Below are 19,295 nucleotides of genomic sequence, written 5' to 3'. Positions count from 1 at the left end.
GTGCTATGACCCGCTAGTGACAGGGGTGGAGAAACGTGATCAGCCTGATCGCCAGGTGAAATGTGATCAGTCTTATCTTCACCACGGATCGATTACCAGCAAGTCAATCATCCAGCGGACGTAGAGGGCGCGCTTTGCTGACGTTCGAGAAACGGTCTGTGACGGGTGTACAGGTGTACAGGTGTACAGGTACAGGTGTACAGGTGTACAGGTACAGGCATACAGGTATACAGGTAGTCAATCATCGTTCCCTTCTCTCACCTTTGTGCGTTCTAACCGCTCGAGACCTCGAGGACTGAATGTACATACGTGGAGGAGGTGGGTATGTCTGCTATGGCTGATCACATCACGTGACTACGATACTTGCAAACAGAAAAACACAAAAAATGAAAGAGCTTGGAATTATATTTAAATATCACACGTGGGGGTTGGAGGTTACCTGCATATATTTTCTCAGCTAGACTCACTCTGAAGACAGAGCATATATAGATATCTGTAGACAGAGCATAACCTTTAACCTCAAACATTCTTCTGACCCGATGTAAAGTATCTACACAACCTTTGCAGTTGTTGATTGTGGGAGGGAAGAGTGCTTCTACCTCATGGCGATTATGTAACGGTGGATGAGGGTGTGGAGATGGGGGCACACAACTCTTCAGCTAAAAGCAAACATTTTACTGGCAAGTGGTCCGTGGTCAATGGGTCAGGGCTGTTCATCTGTACATATAGTTAATTCCAGAAAACAAACGCATAAAACTTTTTTCCATCCTGATCTTTCTCTTGCTTCAGAGTCGTCATGCGCTTGATTGGGGGGAGAGGGAAAGGGAGGTAAAGAGAGCACCAAAGGGGAATTAACTCGTATCTTTTGAGCAATCCAGGCCAATCATAAAACGAACATTAAAGGCGGGTGTTTGTGTCAGGGTGCATGGCGGCAACGACACGTGAAGCATCAAGCATCACTCGGGTGCAGCACGCGCCACTACGACTGACTTAAGTTACGCCCCCGTGGTTCAGCGCGGCTCTGCACCTCCGACAGTCACCTCCGCGCTCAACCAGGGTCGGTGAGAGGGGGTGATGGGTGAGAGGGGGGTGGGAGGCAAGCCACGAAGGTAAGCAAGGCAGTAGAATGAAGCATAGACAAATCTGTGTGATGGGGGTGGGTGGAAAAAAACTCCAGCTACCACAGCGGGGGGGGGGGGGGTTGTCCGTTACCCAGACACCCTTTCGCGGACCGGTATCCGACCAATGGAAGTCAAGAGCGCAGTAAGCCTGTGACTCGGAAGACGAGGTCGGCGAGAATTTTCTCGTCAAAGCCTCTCTCCCAGCCAGTGCGCACTCACCTGGCATTTGTCATACCTTGTCGCCTGTGCCCGCGCGCGTGTGTGTGTGTCTCTGCCTCGCTCACTCCGTGGCCAGCGGTTACCGCCTCCGACACGTCCGCCACCAGCTCCACACTCGGTGAGACCATGAGTCGCGGCTCTGCCACCAGAACACTCGTCTCCCTCTCGGCAACCTGACATTCGCTTGTTTCGTGTTACCTGAGGCGATTTCACAACTGAAAGGAATAATAATTATTATTATTGTTATTATATATAAACACACCTGAACAGCGAGTGACGTAAGCAGTGGGATTCGGTTCTACCTGTTGAGGTGTTTTCATTCAACTTCTCACATCGTAGAGGTGAGGTAGGTGCCAAACTGTTTCCATTTTATCTCGAGTGTGTCAATAAACACATAAACAAACCCGAGAGTGAAGATTTTTAAAAGAATATGCGAAAAGTGGAGGTGGCGGCGAAAATGCGAAAAATAAAGCGGGGATAGACAATCGTAGGTCTCCGAAGGAAAAATAAAAACGAAAACAAAATAAATAAAGAAGGAGGTGAAGGACCAGTCTATTAGGGTGTTTCGTCTTCAGTCATTCCAAAATGGTGGCAGAAAAAGATGAGCTACTCCGGAAGCGAGTGCTGTACATCGGAAGTGCTGTGCCCTTGGAAACAGCCGACGGGCTGGACGGCATCCAGCAGCCGCTGCGAGAGCGCTACCCGGTGGATGACGACAACAACATCCAGGGGATCCTGTCCTTCATCAGCATCCTCCCCACCGGGATCCAGCTGCAGTACGTCAGTGACCCCAGCAGCATCCTGTCGTTCCCGATCCAGTCGCTGACGCTGTGCGCAGCTGTGCGTTGCGTCACCACCGTCAACGCCTCGACGGGGGAGAAGGTGGCCAGGTTCGTGTCCCTCAGCTCCCCGGCGGCCGGGGGATCCAACAGCAAGCGGCCGGCTATCTTCACGGCCATCACGCGGCGCACGGAAGGTCGCAAGGTGCTGGAATGCCACGGCTTCATCTGCGCATCCTCGAAGGATGCCCTGGAGCTCGTGCAGTCCACGGCCTATGCCGACCGCCTCTGCAAGGGCAAGGTCAATGGGACTCTCACCAGCGCGGTCCAGAGCTTCCATATTGATAGTTCCGCCTCCACGCCGCGCGGCGGCGGCATGATGCACGAGACCAACACGCTGCGGTCTTCTGCCGCGTTGGGGGCCACGTCGGCGACGTTTGACGAAGACCTTCCGCTGAGGCTGGTACCCGGGGAGAACGTGAGTCACCGGGTGGCCCCCGAGTTCTTCGAGCCCCCGCCGTCGCATGGCTACTTCTACAAGACCAAAGACTCGCAAATCAAGACCTACGCCGTGGAGCGGGTGACGGATGGAGAATCGGAGAGGCTGCGGGCGGTGTCGCCCCCTAGTGTCGTCGTTCCTTCGCGTCCCGCCAGCGAGCGGAGGGTGCCCGTGGTCACCACGACCCCTCTGGCCCCCATGACCCTGGCGCGCCCTGCGACCACGCTGGTGCCAGTGCGGGGGATGGCGACCTCCACGGCCACCCTCATCCGACCCCGCTTCTTCTCTCCTCCTCCTCCCGTCCTCCGCCAGCGGCCTGTGGCTGTGCCGCTAGCTGTGCCGACCACGACTGTAGCCCGGGATCCTTACGTCTTCCTCCCTCCGGCCCCCACGGTCATCGACGTGCCTTACGTCATCCGGCGGAGACCCACGCGTCGGGATTCCGATTCGTCCTCGCGAGGGTCATCAAGGTCTTCATCGCCAGCCACCAACGGTCGGCGTCTTCTCAACGGTGACGGAGCGGAAGGCTCAAGTGACGTCAGCTCTCGGCCCCGCACTCCGCCCACCGACTACGAGCACGGCCCGAGGGTCAGTCGTCGAGAACAGTTCGACCGTCGAAAAGGTGTCCACCGCGAGGTCAACGGAGAGTATGGGACGCTGCCGGTCGGCGTCCAACCAGTTCTCGGCGCGGCTGGGTACCCGTACGACTACTACGTCTACCCGTCCCGGTACTCCACCTACGGCGGCGGAGGCTACCCCCCTTACGTCATCGAGCGGGCCAGGTCTGTCCCCCCGCCCGCCGACCGCGGCAAGTCCAAGGACCAGAAGAAAAGTCGGAAAACAAAAGAGAAGAAGAAGCAGTCGGACAGGCATCACCGGATGTACGGTGTGCCAAGCGACATCTCCACCGACAGCGTCGGGTACATGTCGGAAGCAGGTCCAGTAGGGCATCCGCGCATGCCCAGGGACTTCCGGCGAGCAGAAAACCAGTTCAAGCACGAGCGAGCCTTCTCCAAGAGCCTGGCGGAGGAGAACCGTGGCAGCGGCCATGACGCCTTAGGCAACGCCTACTCTTTAAACGAACACATGAGTGAAAGAGCAGCTGTCGACCACGACTTCAACATGTATTAACTGCTTCCCCAAAGTTCAACCCTTCCATCCACCCTAACTCCACCCTACCCACCTCCCGTCCTCCCACCGCCCTTCTCCCTGTCGGGACAGTGCATAGACAGTGTGTCTGCTTTTCTCAGCCGCGCGAAAACTTCGTCTCAGGTGTGTTTACGATTGTAATAATAATTTTGAAAAGATGTTTTGCGAGGAGTGGGCGAGGGGCAATGAGCCGCCTGGACTGTGACGTGTGGTGTACACCTTGTTTGCATACGAGTAACTTGATCTTACGCTGGGAGACGTAAACAAGAGTTTATCACCCATCTTCACTTTTTTTTACCTACCTACTGCCCCCGATGCCTTTTTAAAATTTTTTGACAACAATCCTACGCAGCCAACCCTCCATCTTCACCATTCGCTTGTCTGCTGCTGCTGCTGCTCTGAGGCGAGGTGTTCATCAAGCTTCTGTAATCCGCCGTCACGGTGTCGTCGTCTGGTGATGGAGACATTTGTTGTTGCCCCTCACACTCCCTCCCAAGCTCCCACCCACCCCAGATGCACGACTATAAATAGCAGCTTGCTGGCTGTGCCAGTGATTTATGCAGGTTTAAACTCCGCCATGATGAAAGAAAAAACAAAAACAAACGATGGTGTCACGCCATTGGCTTTGGAGAGCTTACACGTGTGTGACAGTCACGGACTGGAGAGTGATGGAGTGTGACGATGGTGAGTGAGTAATACTGTGTGTGTGCGTGTGTGTTAACAAAGAAAGAACGATCAACAAGTTTTATGTGAAAGAAAAACACTGACTACTTCATATTTTTTTAACATCATGTGACAAGACACGTGCAGTGTAGAAATCATATATAATATCGTCTGTGACTGTTTCCCACACTTGGGAGTGCTTCCCCCAACCCTGTTCAGCCACGTGGCCTATTCTGACCTCTGACCTCTGACCTCCCTTGTCTCGGAGTGTCTTGTGTACACACGGAGCGAGCTGACCGGCAAAGCTCGAGTAATGGTGAATTCCAGCAAAGGATTGACACTCTGGATATTTGTTTACCTTCTTGGTGTGACCTGGCGCCAAGGAAAGGACTGACCCTCCACAGGGCCAAGTGTTTACCACCGGGAGTTCTTCACACAGGACAGGAAGATATCACGTGACTAGTTGTTTCAAAAAATGCGTGTACTATCCACGATAGCAGCTTATTTTGAAATTAGTCTGAAATTTTAATTTATTTGCAAAGAAATTGGACCTGTTACCGTAACCCAGCAATAATTAGCTTGTTTGTGAATTATTTTAGTTTTGTTGTTATTTCAGAATTTTTTTGTTGACTCCTGGACCCTGTAACGGTTGAATTCCCCTCGATGTCCAATACTCAGGAGCGTTCCAGAACGTTCCACAAAATAATATAAGAAATCTTCCATATGGTTGTTTACAAACATGCCTTGTATCAAGAAGTTTGTGCAAAAGTAAGAGAATTCATCTGTAAATGATGGAAGTAGTTTCCCAGTTTGTAGCGAAAGGACAAACAAAAACACAGTTGTTTACTTGTAGCCACAAGTGTTTGTATGATATCTGTAATGCTCACAGCTTGCAAGATGTATGAACTCTCTCTGCTCCTCGCCATTGTTATCTAAATAACCCGGATGCCGACTGTGCGTGTAACTTGTAAATAACTGTAAGTTCCTGTCTTATTCACTTTGTATTCTTTTGAGCTTTGGCGACGACAGATCGAAACCTTGTGTGGGAAAAAAATAGATGTAATAATTATCTGTACACGACCTTCCGGCTTGCTGACCTTTGACCTTTAGTACCAAGGTGCCAGTGATGTACTACAAAATAATGTATTACGCAAATAAAAAATATTGGATCGTAATATTGTAATGTTCCGCCTGATTGAGTCGATGACTTACTTGTCGTCTGCCTGGTGTAGAAGAGACAACACACACTGTCAGCTCTCTGTCATCTGATGTTACATTTATTTTATTTTCACTGAGATTGATGTAAGACAAGTCAGGCTCGTGGTAGGCAAGCCATCGTGTGGAAATATTTGCACTGCTCGCTCGTTATTTTCACATCGTGGGGCACAGATCCTCTCGTGCTACTTAGTCACGGTTGACCTGCGTGACCTGCAGCTCCAGACCCTCGAAGCAGCTCCACCCCTCCACAGCTTTCCCATTCTCCAGTCTAGCACCCTGTGGTACGATCGCACCCGAGCCTTCCACGGGGTGGGCACAAGCTCGATCCTGCTGCCACCGACTCCTTTTGTGAGTCTGACCTCCGCACTCTGCATATCACTGAGGGCAGGGGAGTGGCACACCCTCTCACCCCCATCGTCAGTTCGCCATTACTCGCCTACCTCTCAGTGCGAGAAGTTTCCACACCCTCGGCGAGAGATCAAAGTCATCTCCTTTCCTTACCTGACGGTTGTCGAGGGACATGTTTATCAGTACATTCATCAAGCCAGGTTTCGAACCTCTACCCTCTCCCTTTATTCACCTTTATCAGCGTGTCTGTGCACCTGTTGTTTATAAAGAGCTTGCACTTCTAGCGTTTGCCCTCCCTCTCTCTCTCTTTATTGTTTTTCAAAACAGGTTTGAGAGGTTCGGTAACTAGCAGGCGCCGGTTATGTCTGAATGTCCGTCGACGCAATAGCAGTCATGTGATATCAGGCTGTAAACAGTAAACCAGGGGATAGTTTGTTGACCTCCATGTTTGCATGTTGGCCCAGTGAGTGGCCGGGTGTGGTCTCCATGTCACCTGGGTTCGTCCTGGGTCTGTAGTCATGAAGCCAGACTAGGTCGATGCCCTGGGGAGAAATGGAAAACTCGAGGAGTAGTGTCGATACCCCGTTGTTTTACCCCTGGAGTAGTAGTAAGAAAGCGGTGACAAAGGTGCTGTGGGGTCAAGAAGCTTGAGGTAGACCCCGTGGGGTCAGGACACCGCTGTTTAACTTTGAAAACAAGACGATTCTCCTTGAGTCTCCAATGTTGTCCCTGGGAAACGATTTACTTTCGCTTTCTACCTATGGGTCCTGCTGGGCCACACAGAAGTCACGTGACGTACCTAATACCTCGGGTGGCCCACTTGTAATCGCGGCGGACGCCATCGAAAACATCCGCAACTTGTTGCAAAGAAGATCCCTAGAAGCCCCAGCACTCTGCTAAACATAAAATAGCAGTTGACTGCATTATTATCATGGCTGACCTTTGACCTGGCAGGAATGTTACCTGCAGAGATGAGAAAACAAGTTTTTTTCAGCCTCAGTCCGACCTGTCCTCATTTTCTGTCGTCGGCGCCATTGTCCGTGGAGGGAAACAGCGAAACTCTTATTGTGCAATTAATTAACATTTTCATTTTTAATAATAATAATAATACAATAATATAATAAATGAAAGATTTGAACTCAGAGTAGGAAATTGGAAAATGTGTGCGTGTGTGGGAGGGGGGGGGGAGAATTAGCATTGAGTAGTATTTGTCTCCAAGCACCGCCACTCATTTCAACCCAAGAGGCTGTAAATCTGAGGTGAAGTGAGTTAATAACTCACCTGACTTGCTTTGAGAGGACAAGTGTCAGCAGCCAGAGCCTCCCGGTATGTCAACTACCTGCTCGTCGTACCCGCAGCAACAGTCAGTGCACCTCGGGTTGAGATGTCGGTAACAACAACAACAAACACTTATATCGCGCATTTCTCCACATACAAGTAGACTCTACAAATATTTTCATCGACTGGAAACTTGAAGATTTTTCTGCTGATATTTGTGCCGGAGGGAAGTTGGGAGAGGGTCAGGCATGTGTACCACGTGACAAAACTCGTACCCGCCCCACCCTCCTCCCATGAAGAACAATGCAGGTAGCACGGTTAGGACAGGTGGAGGAGTTTCACTCAGGTGCAAAAGCTGCTGTAACATTCCTTGTGGTGGCTTCACTCCTTGAAGTCGGTGTTCACAGCACCGGGTGTTCATGTTGATGTTGACACTGTCTGCGAGGGCTGAGTGAGTGTCACCGCAGCTCTACTGAGGATGTACCCACAGGTGGACCTACTTGCTACCTGCCTCTTCACAACTTATTTAATTGTTTTGTTTATTTTTATACTTTTCACAGAATTATGAAAACAGAACCAAGGAGAAATCTGCCTCCGGTCGTCAGGGGAGTGAGGGACTAGACTCCACTTCTAGAAGCATCCTCGAGGTGAGCCCCTCCCCGCGTGACCTGTTTACATTTCAACCAAGGCATTCTAGTCCAGGTGCAAGCGGCATACGGTGTGTACAGGCAGACAGGTAGCTTTGACAGGTAAATGACGGCCTGTCCAAAACAGCTCCGCAAAGACGAGGACAGGAATGAGGGAAGAAAGGAGGGACTTAGCACCAGCTTAAGGTGTGAGAATACCGCCAGGACAATATAGAATCATACATCTCACAAAGAAGATACAATAGGAGCAGAATGTTTACTGAGTTACTAAAGAAAATAGAACGATGACAATCATCATTATCATTGTCTTTGTGGTGATCACCATCGCAGTAGTCCTCATCTTTATCGTCAACATGGTCATTATCAACATTGATGCAGATTTATTACTAGAAGAAACTAGTCAGACATCTTGATATAGCGGCTGGGCAGTTCTTTTGGTTTCTTTCATCGTTGATGTGACAGCAAAATCAGGGGAAGTAAGAGGCAGGTAATAATGGCGCCAGATCTTCTCTGTTTACTCTCCTTTCGTCTTTTCCCTTTCTCTCTTTATGTGTCTCTGTCTCTCTCTTTCTTTCAATCTTTGTTCATTTCTGGCTTCCTCTTGTTCTTTTCCTGTCTGTTTTTCCCTTACTTTAAGCCTATGATATAATTCTCTGGTTATCTCCCTTTTCAGTCCTCCCCTCTCTGCTCTCTGACCTTGTTTGTTCTCTCTGTCTCTCACGGACTGAGATAGTGTACATTCCACCATCCACTCTGCCAGTACGGTGAGTTTGTAGCGAATTAACTAGTGTCAGCAATCATTCTAGTCAGGAAGACTAAACCCTCGTGACAGGCTCCACTGTGTTTTAACGGCGCGGCCCCGTAGCACTTGGACAATGGTTTCTGGATCTGGTTTCCTTGGACAAGTCTGGCAGCACCACTGACAGGGGTGTGGGTATGTGGAGGGTGGAGGGCAGGGTGTATCGACTAGCCTTGTCCACACAATGTTCAGTGAACCTCTCTGTCAGAAGCACTCTACCGTTACCACACAGCGACAACCGCCATTCAACGCCACCTGGTGAATAAAAAAAAAATCTGCTGCCAGAACCTGGAGCTAACGGACAAACCTTGCACACGTGAGCATAATTTATAAGAACAGATCCACTACAATGGCGACAATCGATGTTTACTGAAGTGGGTTAGGTGATTGATTAGAGAAAGTCGATCAACAATAACAATGTGTGTGTGTGCGCATGCGCTGATTGCAGGTGTCTTGTTTTCTATTATATTTCTTTCTGTGTTACTGAGGTTGCAGCGTTGGCAGAATGACTGCAATTATTATTTTTGATTGTATAATGACTACAACAAAAACAGTTTGGAGAGGCAGAGAAAGGCGACAGGATTTAGTGCGGAACAGTCAACGGATCGACAACTCGCGCGCTTGATAAACAAGTTAATCCAGTCGACTAAACCAGTGGCCTGATTAATTCAGAGATGATTGAGATTGTGGTTCCCTCTCACACACACACACTCTCTCTTTCTCTCTCTTGTTTTAAATCCCTTCCCCTCCCCCACACACACATACTCACATATACACATATATTCTCTCTCTACTCTTTACCCTCCTCCACTGTTTTACTCCCACACACAGAACAAGCGAGAGAGAGAGAGATCCCCCTCCTTCATGAACATTTAATTACCATACTCACATCAGAAGCAAATAATATCAACCTATAATTATCCTGCACGTGATCCCATCCTCTTCCCCAAAATAAAATGCAAGCCGCTGGGAATGTTTTTTCTCGCCATTCCACCAACAAGTTTCCCAGGATTTATTCCTTATGCGCAGGTGCATTTACCTAATGAGTCGTGTCTGACTGGCACAGGTTGACAATATTGAGGTAAGCTGACAGTCAAGTGGTTGAGTGGCTGATGGAGGGACACCCCACCCACCCCACTAATTACAGTGGGTGTTACAAGGTGGGTGTGGCAGTGGAGGAGTGGCACAATCCAAACACTGTGATACGAGGGTGGTTCTCAGGTAAGAAACCTGCCAAACTGTGAGAGATAAATCACAGCCGACAGTAAACACTTCAGTCATTTCACCTGCAACAGGTAACATTCACACCATGTGACTACAGGGGAGCAACACCGAGACCGGAGACCAGTCGTTGTAGCAGAGAGTGTTCGTTAGTCATCTCACTTTTCTTGTCGTGTTTAGAGCAGACATATTGATGGACCCTCAACAGACTTCTATTCAGTTTCCAGTAGGCCATCTTTCGTATTTAATCAGCCTCAGGTCACGTGCCCTCCAAATCCTCGTACTTCAAAGAGCAGACAATAACACTCACGACCTACCTAAGAAAAAAATATATATATAAAATTAAGAAATCTCTTGGACAAGAGATAATATGTTAAATGTTTTGAAGAAAATCCCGGCACAAAAATAGCCAGATGGAGGTTTGAAGAAAGAAGGATGGACAATTGAGGGCATGTCGGTGGTATCAGCTGTTTCCACAAGAAGCAAGACCCGGGGACAGAGCCACAGAAAGGTGTTCCGAGAATAGCGAGACAGCGAACTATTTTGTTTGAACTCTGGAGGTAGGAAAGGCAGACAGAGAGCCTGGTGACAAATTGTTCTTTCAACAACAAAGCCAACTTGTGTCCCACAGCCACAAATAACATGACACCTGGCACGGTCTGACCTGGCACAGGTCATGGATAACTCGCTGAAAGGCAGGTTGCAGGTGACTGGGGACTTGACACCAAGTCGCTTATTGATAATAAAATAGAACAAAATGATTTTAAATGGTTCGGTTTAATAAATTATAATTAAAGATACTAAATGTTCCCATTGGAAACATTACAGTAGCTGAAATATTTCAAAATTGCAGAATACAAACACAACAACAACAATACCTTGCTCTGGTAATGAGGTTGAAAAATAGAAAAGAATGATTAAAAAGAGCTTGAAAATATCTACAGGAATGGAACACAGCATCTGTAGGTTGACGCACAGAGGGAATGCTCAGATGATTGAGTTGTTGAATCTTTTACAGAATAATTTCATGAATGGTCAGAGGGTCTTCATCTGGACAGGACGAGCAGTTGCTTTGCTGTTGATCACATGGTGTGACACAAGATGGTGGCTGGGAGAAGCAGGATGCTGTGTGTCCACTGTGACATCATACAGTACATGGCACAGCACACCTGGAGACAACTACCTGATGTCTTACCTGTAGAGGACGCGACTGACAGGTGAGACGGGAATTTTGACAGATGTCTTATGGTAATAAAGGTTTTCCTACAAACATCCATCTCACGGCGCTCAGGTGGTCTGACAGTAGTTTACAGCCCTCCCCTCGCTCCCTTCTGTTGCCAGGCTTGCTCCCCCCACTTCTAGCCTTATAGTCATCGTGTCTCTGGCAGCCAGCCAGCAACAACACGCTCCTTGCCCGGCGGACAAAGGTTCATTGAGGGTTTATGGCGGATTATATGGTGAGAATATTGCTGGGATTATGGTCCCGTCACTGGGCGACAGTCGCTGTTGGAGGAATTTTTGTCTCGTGGCGGACAGAGAAGGGCTATCAGGACCAGCTTCCATATGCAGAAGGAATTAGTCTAACCTCTCGACATGACTGGGCGCCATTTTATCTTCCCACCGAGTTCAGAGAATCATTTCTACACCGCCATCAGCTTTGTCTTTACATGGTGCCATCAGCCTCAGACCCAAACACTGACCTTTGCCCTAACCCTTAACCTAATCCATTCCCTGTATCTACCCAGAGCGATAAATACTCATTATAAGATCTGACAATGAGACCAGACCTGTCAAAGACGGTTTGGCATCAAACACCTTCTCAAGTTCAACAGTCTAACTCTGCAAACTTTCTATAAGCCGCTGTCGTTTTCAGTAACATCTCAAGTTACATCGATAATGTGATGTCTCTTGATGATCTCGTGTTAAGTAATTTCTCAAGTGTAATAATTTACGAATGTTCATATCATATCTGTTGATGAGTTTGACGAGTCGTCTGTAGTAACCTCTCTTCTGTTGACGAGTTGTCATCGCCTGGAGTATCATCGCAAGATGAAAACTCTACAAATCCTGATGAGATTTGTTTTGATGTGTGTATTTCGTTCAGGGAGGGAGGAGATGTGTTTACTCTTGTATTTTGTCGGAAATTCTCCCTAAAGCAGTAAACCAACAAAGCCCTCCAACACGTAGCCAGTGAAGCCAAGAAAGGAGGACCGTAAGTTGTAGTTCACAGTCAAACAGCAACCCTCCACCCCAGCCTCCTCCTCCTCTCCCACCATCGCCCTTTACATCTTATATGTCGAGTGTAAGTGTCCACTTGGCCAGGCTAATTAAAGCCCCTTAAAAAGGGTTTCGCAGGATGGTGGACGCTCCCTGCACATGCAGGGGCTCGAGCTGACATTTTCACCGAGGATTAACTTTGCTCCGAACTGTGTTTGGAGACCCTGTGTTTGTTCGGCGAACCTACAGAGCGATGGTTAGGCGGTGTTACATTGGGAGGATCCACATGGGAGGTGGGGTGGAGGATGCAGAAAGGTGAATTCGGGGTGGACGACAAGACTTAGGTGCCAGAAAGGGAGGATGTTTATCGGCAGAGAAATCCGGGACATGGGAGGAAAAGAGAAAACATCTCCCTGCCTTTCACCTGGCAGGTAAGAAAAGAGGAAGAAATGTTTTTCACAGGTTGATTTCCTCATTCCTCTCTATTACCACGGTCGACACACACACATATACAAACAAAGAAGTGAAAAAAATAAATAAATAAAACGAAACATCGCCCAACACGAATGTAAGGACTGATGGACTGTAGAGACTGTCATGGTGTCAGGGTTGAAGGTTAAAATGGGGAACATGTCTACAGTTTATCTCCTCCAGCCCTCGCCATGTTCATACAGAATAAAATGTACTTCAAGCTGACTGCCTTCGTCTTTGTGTGGCCTGCACTCGCTCCATCGTCACACCCAGCAGAGGTCCTCAGGGTCACAACAAAAGCCTGCTCTCAGTCCAAACATTTCTATGACCACACCCTGTAAAGCGACAGAGATGTCAGCACACATCGAGTTGACAACTTTCACAAGTGCTCGGTTTGAATAAAAAAAAAAAATACTGGGATGTTGACATTGGATTTTGTTATCTTACATTTACACTTACTTGCTTTCGCAGTCGCACCAATATCAAAAGGCATCAGATAAAATCAGACCACGAACTTGTATTACTGGACTGCTGGCAGACGATTTTTTTCCAGTTAACTACTAAAACGAGGCAGGAGACGACAAAGCTTCCGGTTAAGTCACATTCTTTGTTTAGGCTCGCCGAGACCGACAGCAATCCATCTGTACACATCCATGATCAGACACTGACAAGGCTTTGACACTGGCACATTGAATTGGACTTGCCAGAAACAATGACATGTAATCAGTCTGAGGATTGACCGGAAGTACGTACCACGTAGAGACGTAAAGAACAAGCAAGCAAAAGGCCCCTGTGATGTCACCGCTCTTACCTTCAAAGATTGTGTGTGTGTGTATATATAAAACCGAAAATAATATGTTGGCGATGGAAGACAAATACTTAAGATTCGAGAGTTTTTCACCTTTCAGGGTTAACGAGATTAAAATATATATTTACCCACGCAGTTGTATCGTTATATACAGTATCTCACTCATATATAATAATACACCACACTCATACTCAAACACACTTTGTGAACTTTTCTAGACCACCGTCCTCAGTGATAACCAAGCTCATCTAGCGAGGGTCTTTTTATTTCTTGATGTGAGTAAAGAATGGGACTTAAGCATCGTTATAGTAAAGCGATTGCTCAGCAACATTTTTACAGTTGAATAGATACTGATATTCATCCCTCATATCCTTAGTGTTACAGGGTCTACAGACCCATGTTTAGGGATCTCAAGACACGGTGTGAGACCAATCTCTCTGTAGTTTAGAAATGACTTAAATAAAACATAGATATACTGACATTGACTGTCTACCCCTACCCCTGTCTCCTGTTTTTCATTAACCTCGTTGTCATGATAATCAACAACTGATCTGTGTGTCTGTGTGTGTGCGTGTCTTCGCATGACTTATAGAAACAAACCCTACGACCCGTGGCGCCATCTGACACTCGTTCACCACGCGATCGGGGTGAGATGACGTCACTGTCTGATATTGAACCTAGCGAAGACAAGATCAGTGCCACTGTACCACTCCCACAGTCTCAGATCAGTCATACCGATATCCTCCAGTTCCGCACGACATCGAGTAGCCGAGATAGGAATCCCCAACCCTGTGACCCTCGATATACCTTGACCTCTGACGTCACACTAAACTGCAGACGTGGCATTAATTTTTTGTAAGCAGGTTAACGGATGTGGTGTCGAGTGTTTTGTACTTACAGTACCTACAGTCATGTACCGCGTAACGTTTTGGCCAACCACGGTTCCCATCGTCCTCATCGTGGGAGGGGGGGGGGGAAGGGGGCGGTAATCTCTCTCGTGAGGACCGAGACTATCGTCTTCAAAGTTTTAAACAAATATATTTCGTTTCCGAACAGCCGCTGAGCAGTGTTTGTCCGCGCATGCGCTGTGCCAGGGTGAGTTACGGAGGATGTGTGTGTGTTAAGGACAAGGATTATTCGTCTTTCGCCGAAGGATCTAGAGCCTCGAGCTCGTAACAGCAAAACATGAGATGCTTTATGGGAAGGAAGGAAGAGACGAAGAAAGAAAAATGAGGAAATAAAGATGATGCGCGTAGAGGCGCCACGACAAGAAGACAGTAAGAAATGAAGAGAAAGAGTCAGACAGGGACGATGAGAGTCTGGTTGAATGGCAGCAGGAGGCAGCACGAGAGAAGGAAAGAGAAAATTAAAAGAATTAAGTTTAAATATTTTAAGTAAAGGGCGTGGAAAATATTTACCGAGGCAAAACCGAGGCCACAAAACATTTTTGTACGCGAGTTATCCCCACTTCCGCCGGCGGCTGAGCTCTAGACGAACCTTTGTTGTTTACTACAACAAGCGGCGACAACCTGGCCACAAGTGTGGGACAGCAAGGGGAGGCAAAAAAGGTCGTTACTCGGATGGAGGATGAGAGTGGGAGGAAGCAGCAGATGAAAATTTCACACACACACACACACACGCACACAGAAATTCCCTACAGCACACTATACCCACATTACCCACATTACCCACCCACATTACCCACCCACATTACCCACATTACCCACCCACATTACCCACCCACCATACCCAGCTCACCGCCACCCTCTGCCCTCGCGACTCTGACGCCGCTGCACCACGTGACGTTACCGCATTTAGCCTCGTCACCTCATCTGTCTCGCGACTCGGCGCAAGCTGTTTAGCTACATTCTTGTGGTGCTGTCAGCCGACAAACACGGAGGAAAAGTTCTCTGTACAAAAAGCTCACGACACTCGCACAAGGTCCCCCGCCTGCAGCAGGAGCGAGAGAACGGGTCAGATGGGGTCAGAGGTCAGACACAATGAATGGTCACGTCACTGTTGACGGTTACAGTCGCACAGCTCTGCACAAAATAACTAACAGGTCAGGCATCTGTGAACAACCATTGACCTCCCTGAGCTGTTTGCCTCCGAACATCACCGTGCACAGAGAGAAGCATTGAAAACATATGAAGCCATGTAATATGTAATATGTAATGTGTAATATGTAATATGTAATATGTAATATGTAATGTGTAATATGTAATATGTAATGTGTAATGTGTGACAATAATGGAGGTTATGTACCGCATTTCCCCACAAGATTTAAAGATTTAAAATGCTTATATGTATGTGTATCTTTCTATATATAGCAATGAATAAAGATAGAAAGAAGTGAGAATGCTCAGTCAGATTTAATAATAATCATAATAATAATAATTTATATACAGTCTTTGCAAAGATTTGCTCACAGCGCTTTACATACATCATACACAAATTTGTGGAATATTTACTCCTAATATTAATTCCTACATCACTTGTTTCATTTTCTGGGGAAAATATCACTTTTTGAACACGACAACCCGAACTATATTTTTTTCTGACTGTAAGACATGCGGAAGGTTGTTGCACTGAGCCACACTCACTGCTACAAATACCGGCGAACAGTAATGGAGCTCTCCTGTTGAGGAGATAATTTTCTTCTGCTTTCCTAGTTTCAGGTAAGTGAAAGCTTATATTTGAAAATCAAGCATAACTATCTACTCACTTTTTTTGAATTTTATTTTAAAGTGAACAGGATCATAAAGAAAACAATGTTGCACTCGGGTGAGCCTTTAAAGGGAGAGAATGTGACAACGTAAAACTAACGCCCTCGCCTAATGAAGCCTCCTTCTGTTTAGTAAACAATCGCAGGATGTACAAGGACAGAGAATGTGCATGTGTGTATTATTTGCTTGTGTGTATATGTAGGTGTATATGTATGTGTGTTTATGTCTGTGTGTATATGTAGGTGTGTTTATATGTAGGTGTGCTTATGTAGGTGTGTATATTTGTATATTACCTTGGAAACAGCTTTGTGCAGTTAGACTGTGTGTTTCTAAAAGATTTACGAAGACCCAGTCACTAGAGCGTCTGTCTTCAGTTGCAGGACCACGTGTCCCATCGGTCACCATGATGACTAAAGGTCACCAAAGTGACCCCCTAACCCCACACTAAAAATATAGTCTTCACTTCGTCACCTTAGCTGTTTGCACCTGGCTGTGGTCCCTTCATGCCAACACATTAAAGAAAACAGAAAAAAAAACAATCTGAAAAAAATGAAGAGAAACTGAAATGCGGATGAAGAGAGAAGCCATCAACAGCCAAGCGGACGTTAGGAATGCGGTGCGAAGTCGGACACCAGCAGGGACGAGTAACTCCAGCTCACATGTTCCGGGTTCTTTTCTTATCAGCGCCACCTCCCTCCCCCCTACACATACTGTCCCCTCCCACCCCACCTTACTGCCGATCGTCACATGAAGTGTCGTGGACACGGAGCACGTCTTTGGCGACAGGACATTCCGCGGACAGACGCCAGCAACTACCTGTGGCACGGCCTTCACCTTTCGCCAGGTAAGTAGGCGCCACGCAGGCTTGTCACAGTTTGTCGAGTCAACACCGGTCCTCCCCACCCTCCCCTCTCCTCCTTCCCCAGTTTTCTTCTCGAACCAGATTGGCTCTGTCCTCCGGCCTCGTCTGACACTCAACAGCCTCGGACAAACCGAACTACTTCGTCGCTCAAGTAGGTCTTCAAGGACGGAGAAGAATGGAAAGATCTAGATGAAGGTGGTTGGGACGAGTATTGAGTGAAACAGGCCGGCAGAAAATTATTAACCATAAATATTAAGTAATATTGTTGAATACAGAGTTGATCCGAACCAAACTATACACTTTTCTCAATCATTACTTTTCTGGTTATTTTCTTTTTTTATTCTTTTTAATTTTTCTCTTCTTGTATTTCTATTCGTACTTCTTCTTTCTCCGCCTCATCCTCTTGTCGTTTTTGCCGACTGTTTCAGATTGTAATTAATATTTCATTCTGTTGTACACTCCTGTGTTCTCTGTGATTCGCGACTCAGACATGGACTAGCGACTTGCTGCCCGACAGCAAGAGAATGTTTGTTGTCTATCCCACATCAGGACTTAAACAACGGCCCACGCACTGCCACACCCAACACAAGAACTCAGTCCACCCAAAGAAGACATAAAAAACCTTCACTAACCTTTTGTTTCATTCAGAAACAAGAAATTACGGGTATGACCATCCCTCACTGGGTGGTAGCTCTCTCCTTCTGTCGCCATTAACTTTATCTGAAAGATCAAACACCTTTTAGAGATCGAGTGGAGCGGGGCTTAGTTTCTAATGACAGGACAGAAGATACAAGCTACAAGAACAAAAAAAGTGTTTCTCCAAATATGTTTAATTCTTTTAGCCTTCTCTCCATAATGATTTCATGATTTTCTCTTAGGAATATCAAAAAGCACAGAAAATGTCAACACTGACGTCACGATTGTACATCGAATAGGTTTTATTATATTTTGTTTTAGGTTCTAGCCAACGAAAGAACAGAGATAATGTGTTACATAAGAGTATTTATGTACAAACAAAACTTCACAACTTTGATATTTTTATTATGTCACTAAAACACTATTTTCGTTTTTTTTAAATAAATACTGATTTTTTTGTGTCATTTCGAAACAGAACAAAGATCTTCAAGAGGAAAAATATTGGAGGTAGTTTTTCCCCTGAATATCACCTCTAGGAACAGGAATCGGTATTTGTTACTACTGACACATTAAATTAGTCTTATCAAAATAGAAATGAAATACAAATAAAAATACAACAATTAATCTCCATCTCCAACCCCTCTGTCTAGCTCCAAACATGCGGATGAAAATACAAGTAATAAAAAATACCTGAGTGTGTAACTTATTCAATTTTCATGTTTAAAGACTATAGTAGGGTGTCTGTCACCTGCAGAATGGGACACGTGGACACAGAGCTGAATTCGAGAAAGACGGTAGGTGGAAAAAATATTACCCTATAGTTAACCCTAAGCGAGGGTGAGATAAGGAGGTACAGGTGTTACAGGTGTGACGTGTCTGTGACTGGACCAGCGAGGGTGTGTGGCCGACCCTTAATACACTGTTATTACCTGGGCTCGTATCCCACCTTCATTAATCTCGATAGTGTCCATTGTGGTCTACATAGTTACAGCGGAATGCACGTCCACCCAGTTCGTTCACTTGGTGTCGTGGGGAAACCGACGTGTACTTCAGGACACAGGTAAGCCTGTCTTTGTGATGAAAGATAAAATACAAATTAAGTTGCTGTCAATAAAGAATTACAACAAACCTGTGAGCAGTGTATCTACAGGTGTTTCTGTAGCAAGGATCGACACTTGTAGCGAACGTACCCGGGGTATGTGCGGGTGTCGGAGTGGCGGTGGGTTCTCTCAGGTGTATTTGGTGTTCTGCTGTTGTAAATCTGTTAGACTGCCGCTGTCACTAGTTTAGATACGGGTACCTAGGTTGGAATCGAACAAAACAAGAACTGAAAGAATTTTCAAACATCGTTCTGCGAGTACACGACGCTGAGTAAAATATCGAATAATAACAATATAGATAATATTATTGATAATATAGAATTTGAACTGAAGGTTGTGATGGAAGTTAAACAGGAAGCTGGCAGTTACCACACGCAGCTGTCCAGGTTGTTATGTCGGTTTGATTGTATGTATTTTGTTAAGAGCTCACACATGTCTTTAAAGATTGTTGTAGGCTGTTGAAACAAGTTCTCTATTAACTGTGTCACGTGACAAGTCCCCTCGCCTGTTCCCCTCACTCCCCCCATCTCTACT

The 19,295-nt window shown here is 46.7% G+C and overlaps 1 protein-coding gene and 1 long non-coding RNA gene across 2 annotated transcripts in view; one reads left to right on the top strand and one right to left on the bottom strand.

Moving 5' to 3' along the window:
• The window catches only part of LOC112562098, a 35,316-nt gene extending 16,371 nt beyond the window's left edge, over positions 1-18,945 (bottom strand). Inside the window, exons 1-2 of the long non-coding RNA XR_003098784.1 lie at positions 18,791-18,945; positions 17,658-17,745 (exon numbers count right to left, since the gene is read on the bottom strand). This is a non-coding gene — a long non-coding RNA (uncharacterized LOC112562098). The remainder of the gene's footprint in view (positions 1-17,657; positions 17,746-18,790) is intronic.
• On the top strand, positions 1,303-5,605 carry LOC112562095. Its single transcript, XM_025235098.1, has one exon. It carries the CDS (start codon positions 1,926-1,928, stop codon positions 3,747-3,749), a length of 1,824 nt encoding a protein of 607 aa, XP_025090883.1. The 5' UTR covers positions 1,303-1,925; the 3' UTR covers positions 3,750-5,605.
• Positions 18,946-19,295: the final 350 nt, after the last annotated feature.

The sequence above is a fragment of the Pomacea canaliculata genome, linkage group LG4, assembly GCF_003073045.1.
Source record: "Pomacea canaliculata isolate SZHN2017 linkage group LG4, ASM307304v1, whole genome shotgun sequence".
Taxonomy (NCBI): Eukaryota; Metazoa; Mollusca; class Gastropoda; order Architaenioglossa; family Ampullariidae; genus Pomacea; species Pomacea canaliculata.
The sequence above is the reverse complement of the archived record's forward strand: the minus strand, read 5'-3'. Positions and strand labels throughout refer to the sequence as shown.

What these genes read in the sequence shown, in the direction of transcription:
- LOC112562095 (XM_025235098.1), top strand. Translation starts at nt 1,926, where the DNA reads ATGGTGGCAGAAAAAGATGAGCTACTCCGGAAGCGAGTGCTGTACATC.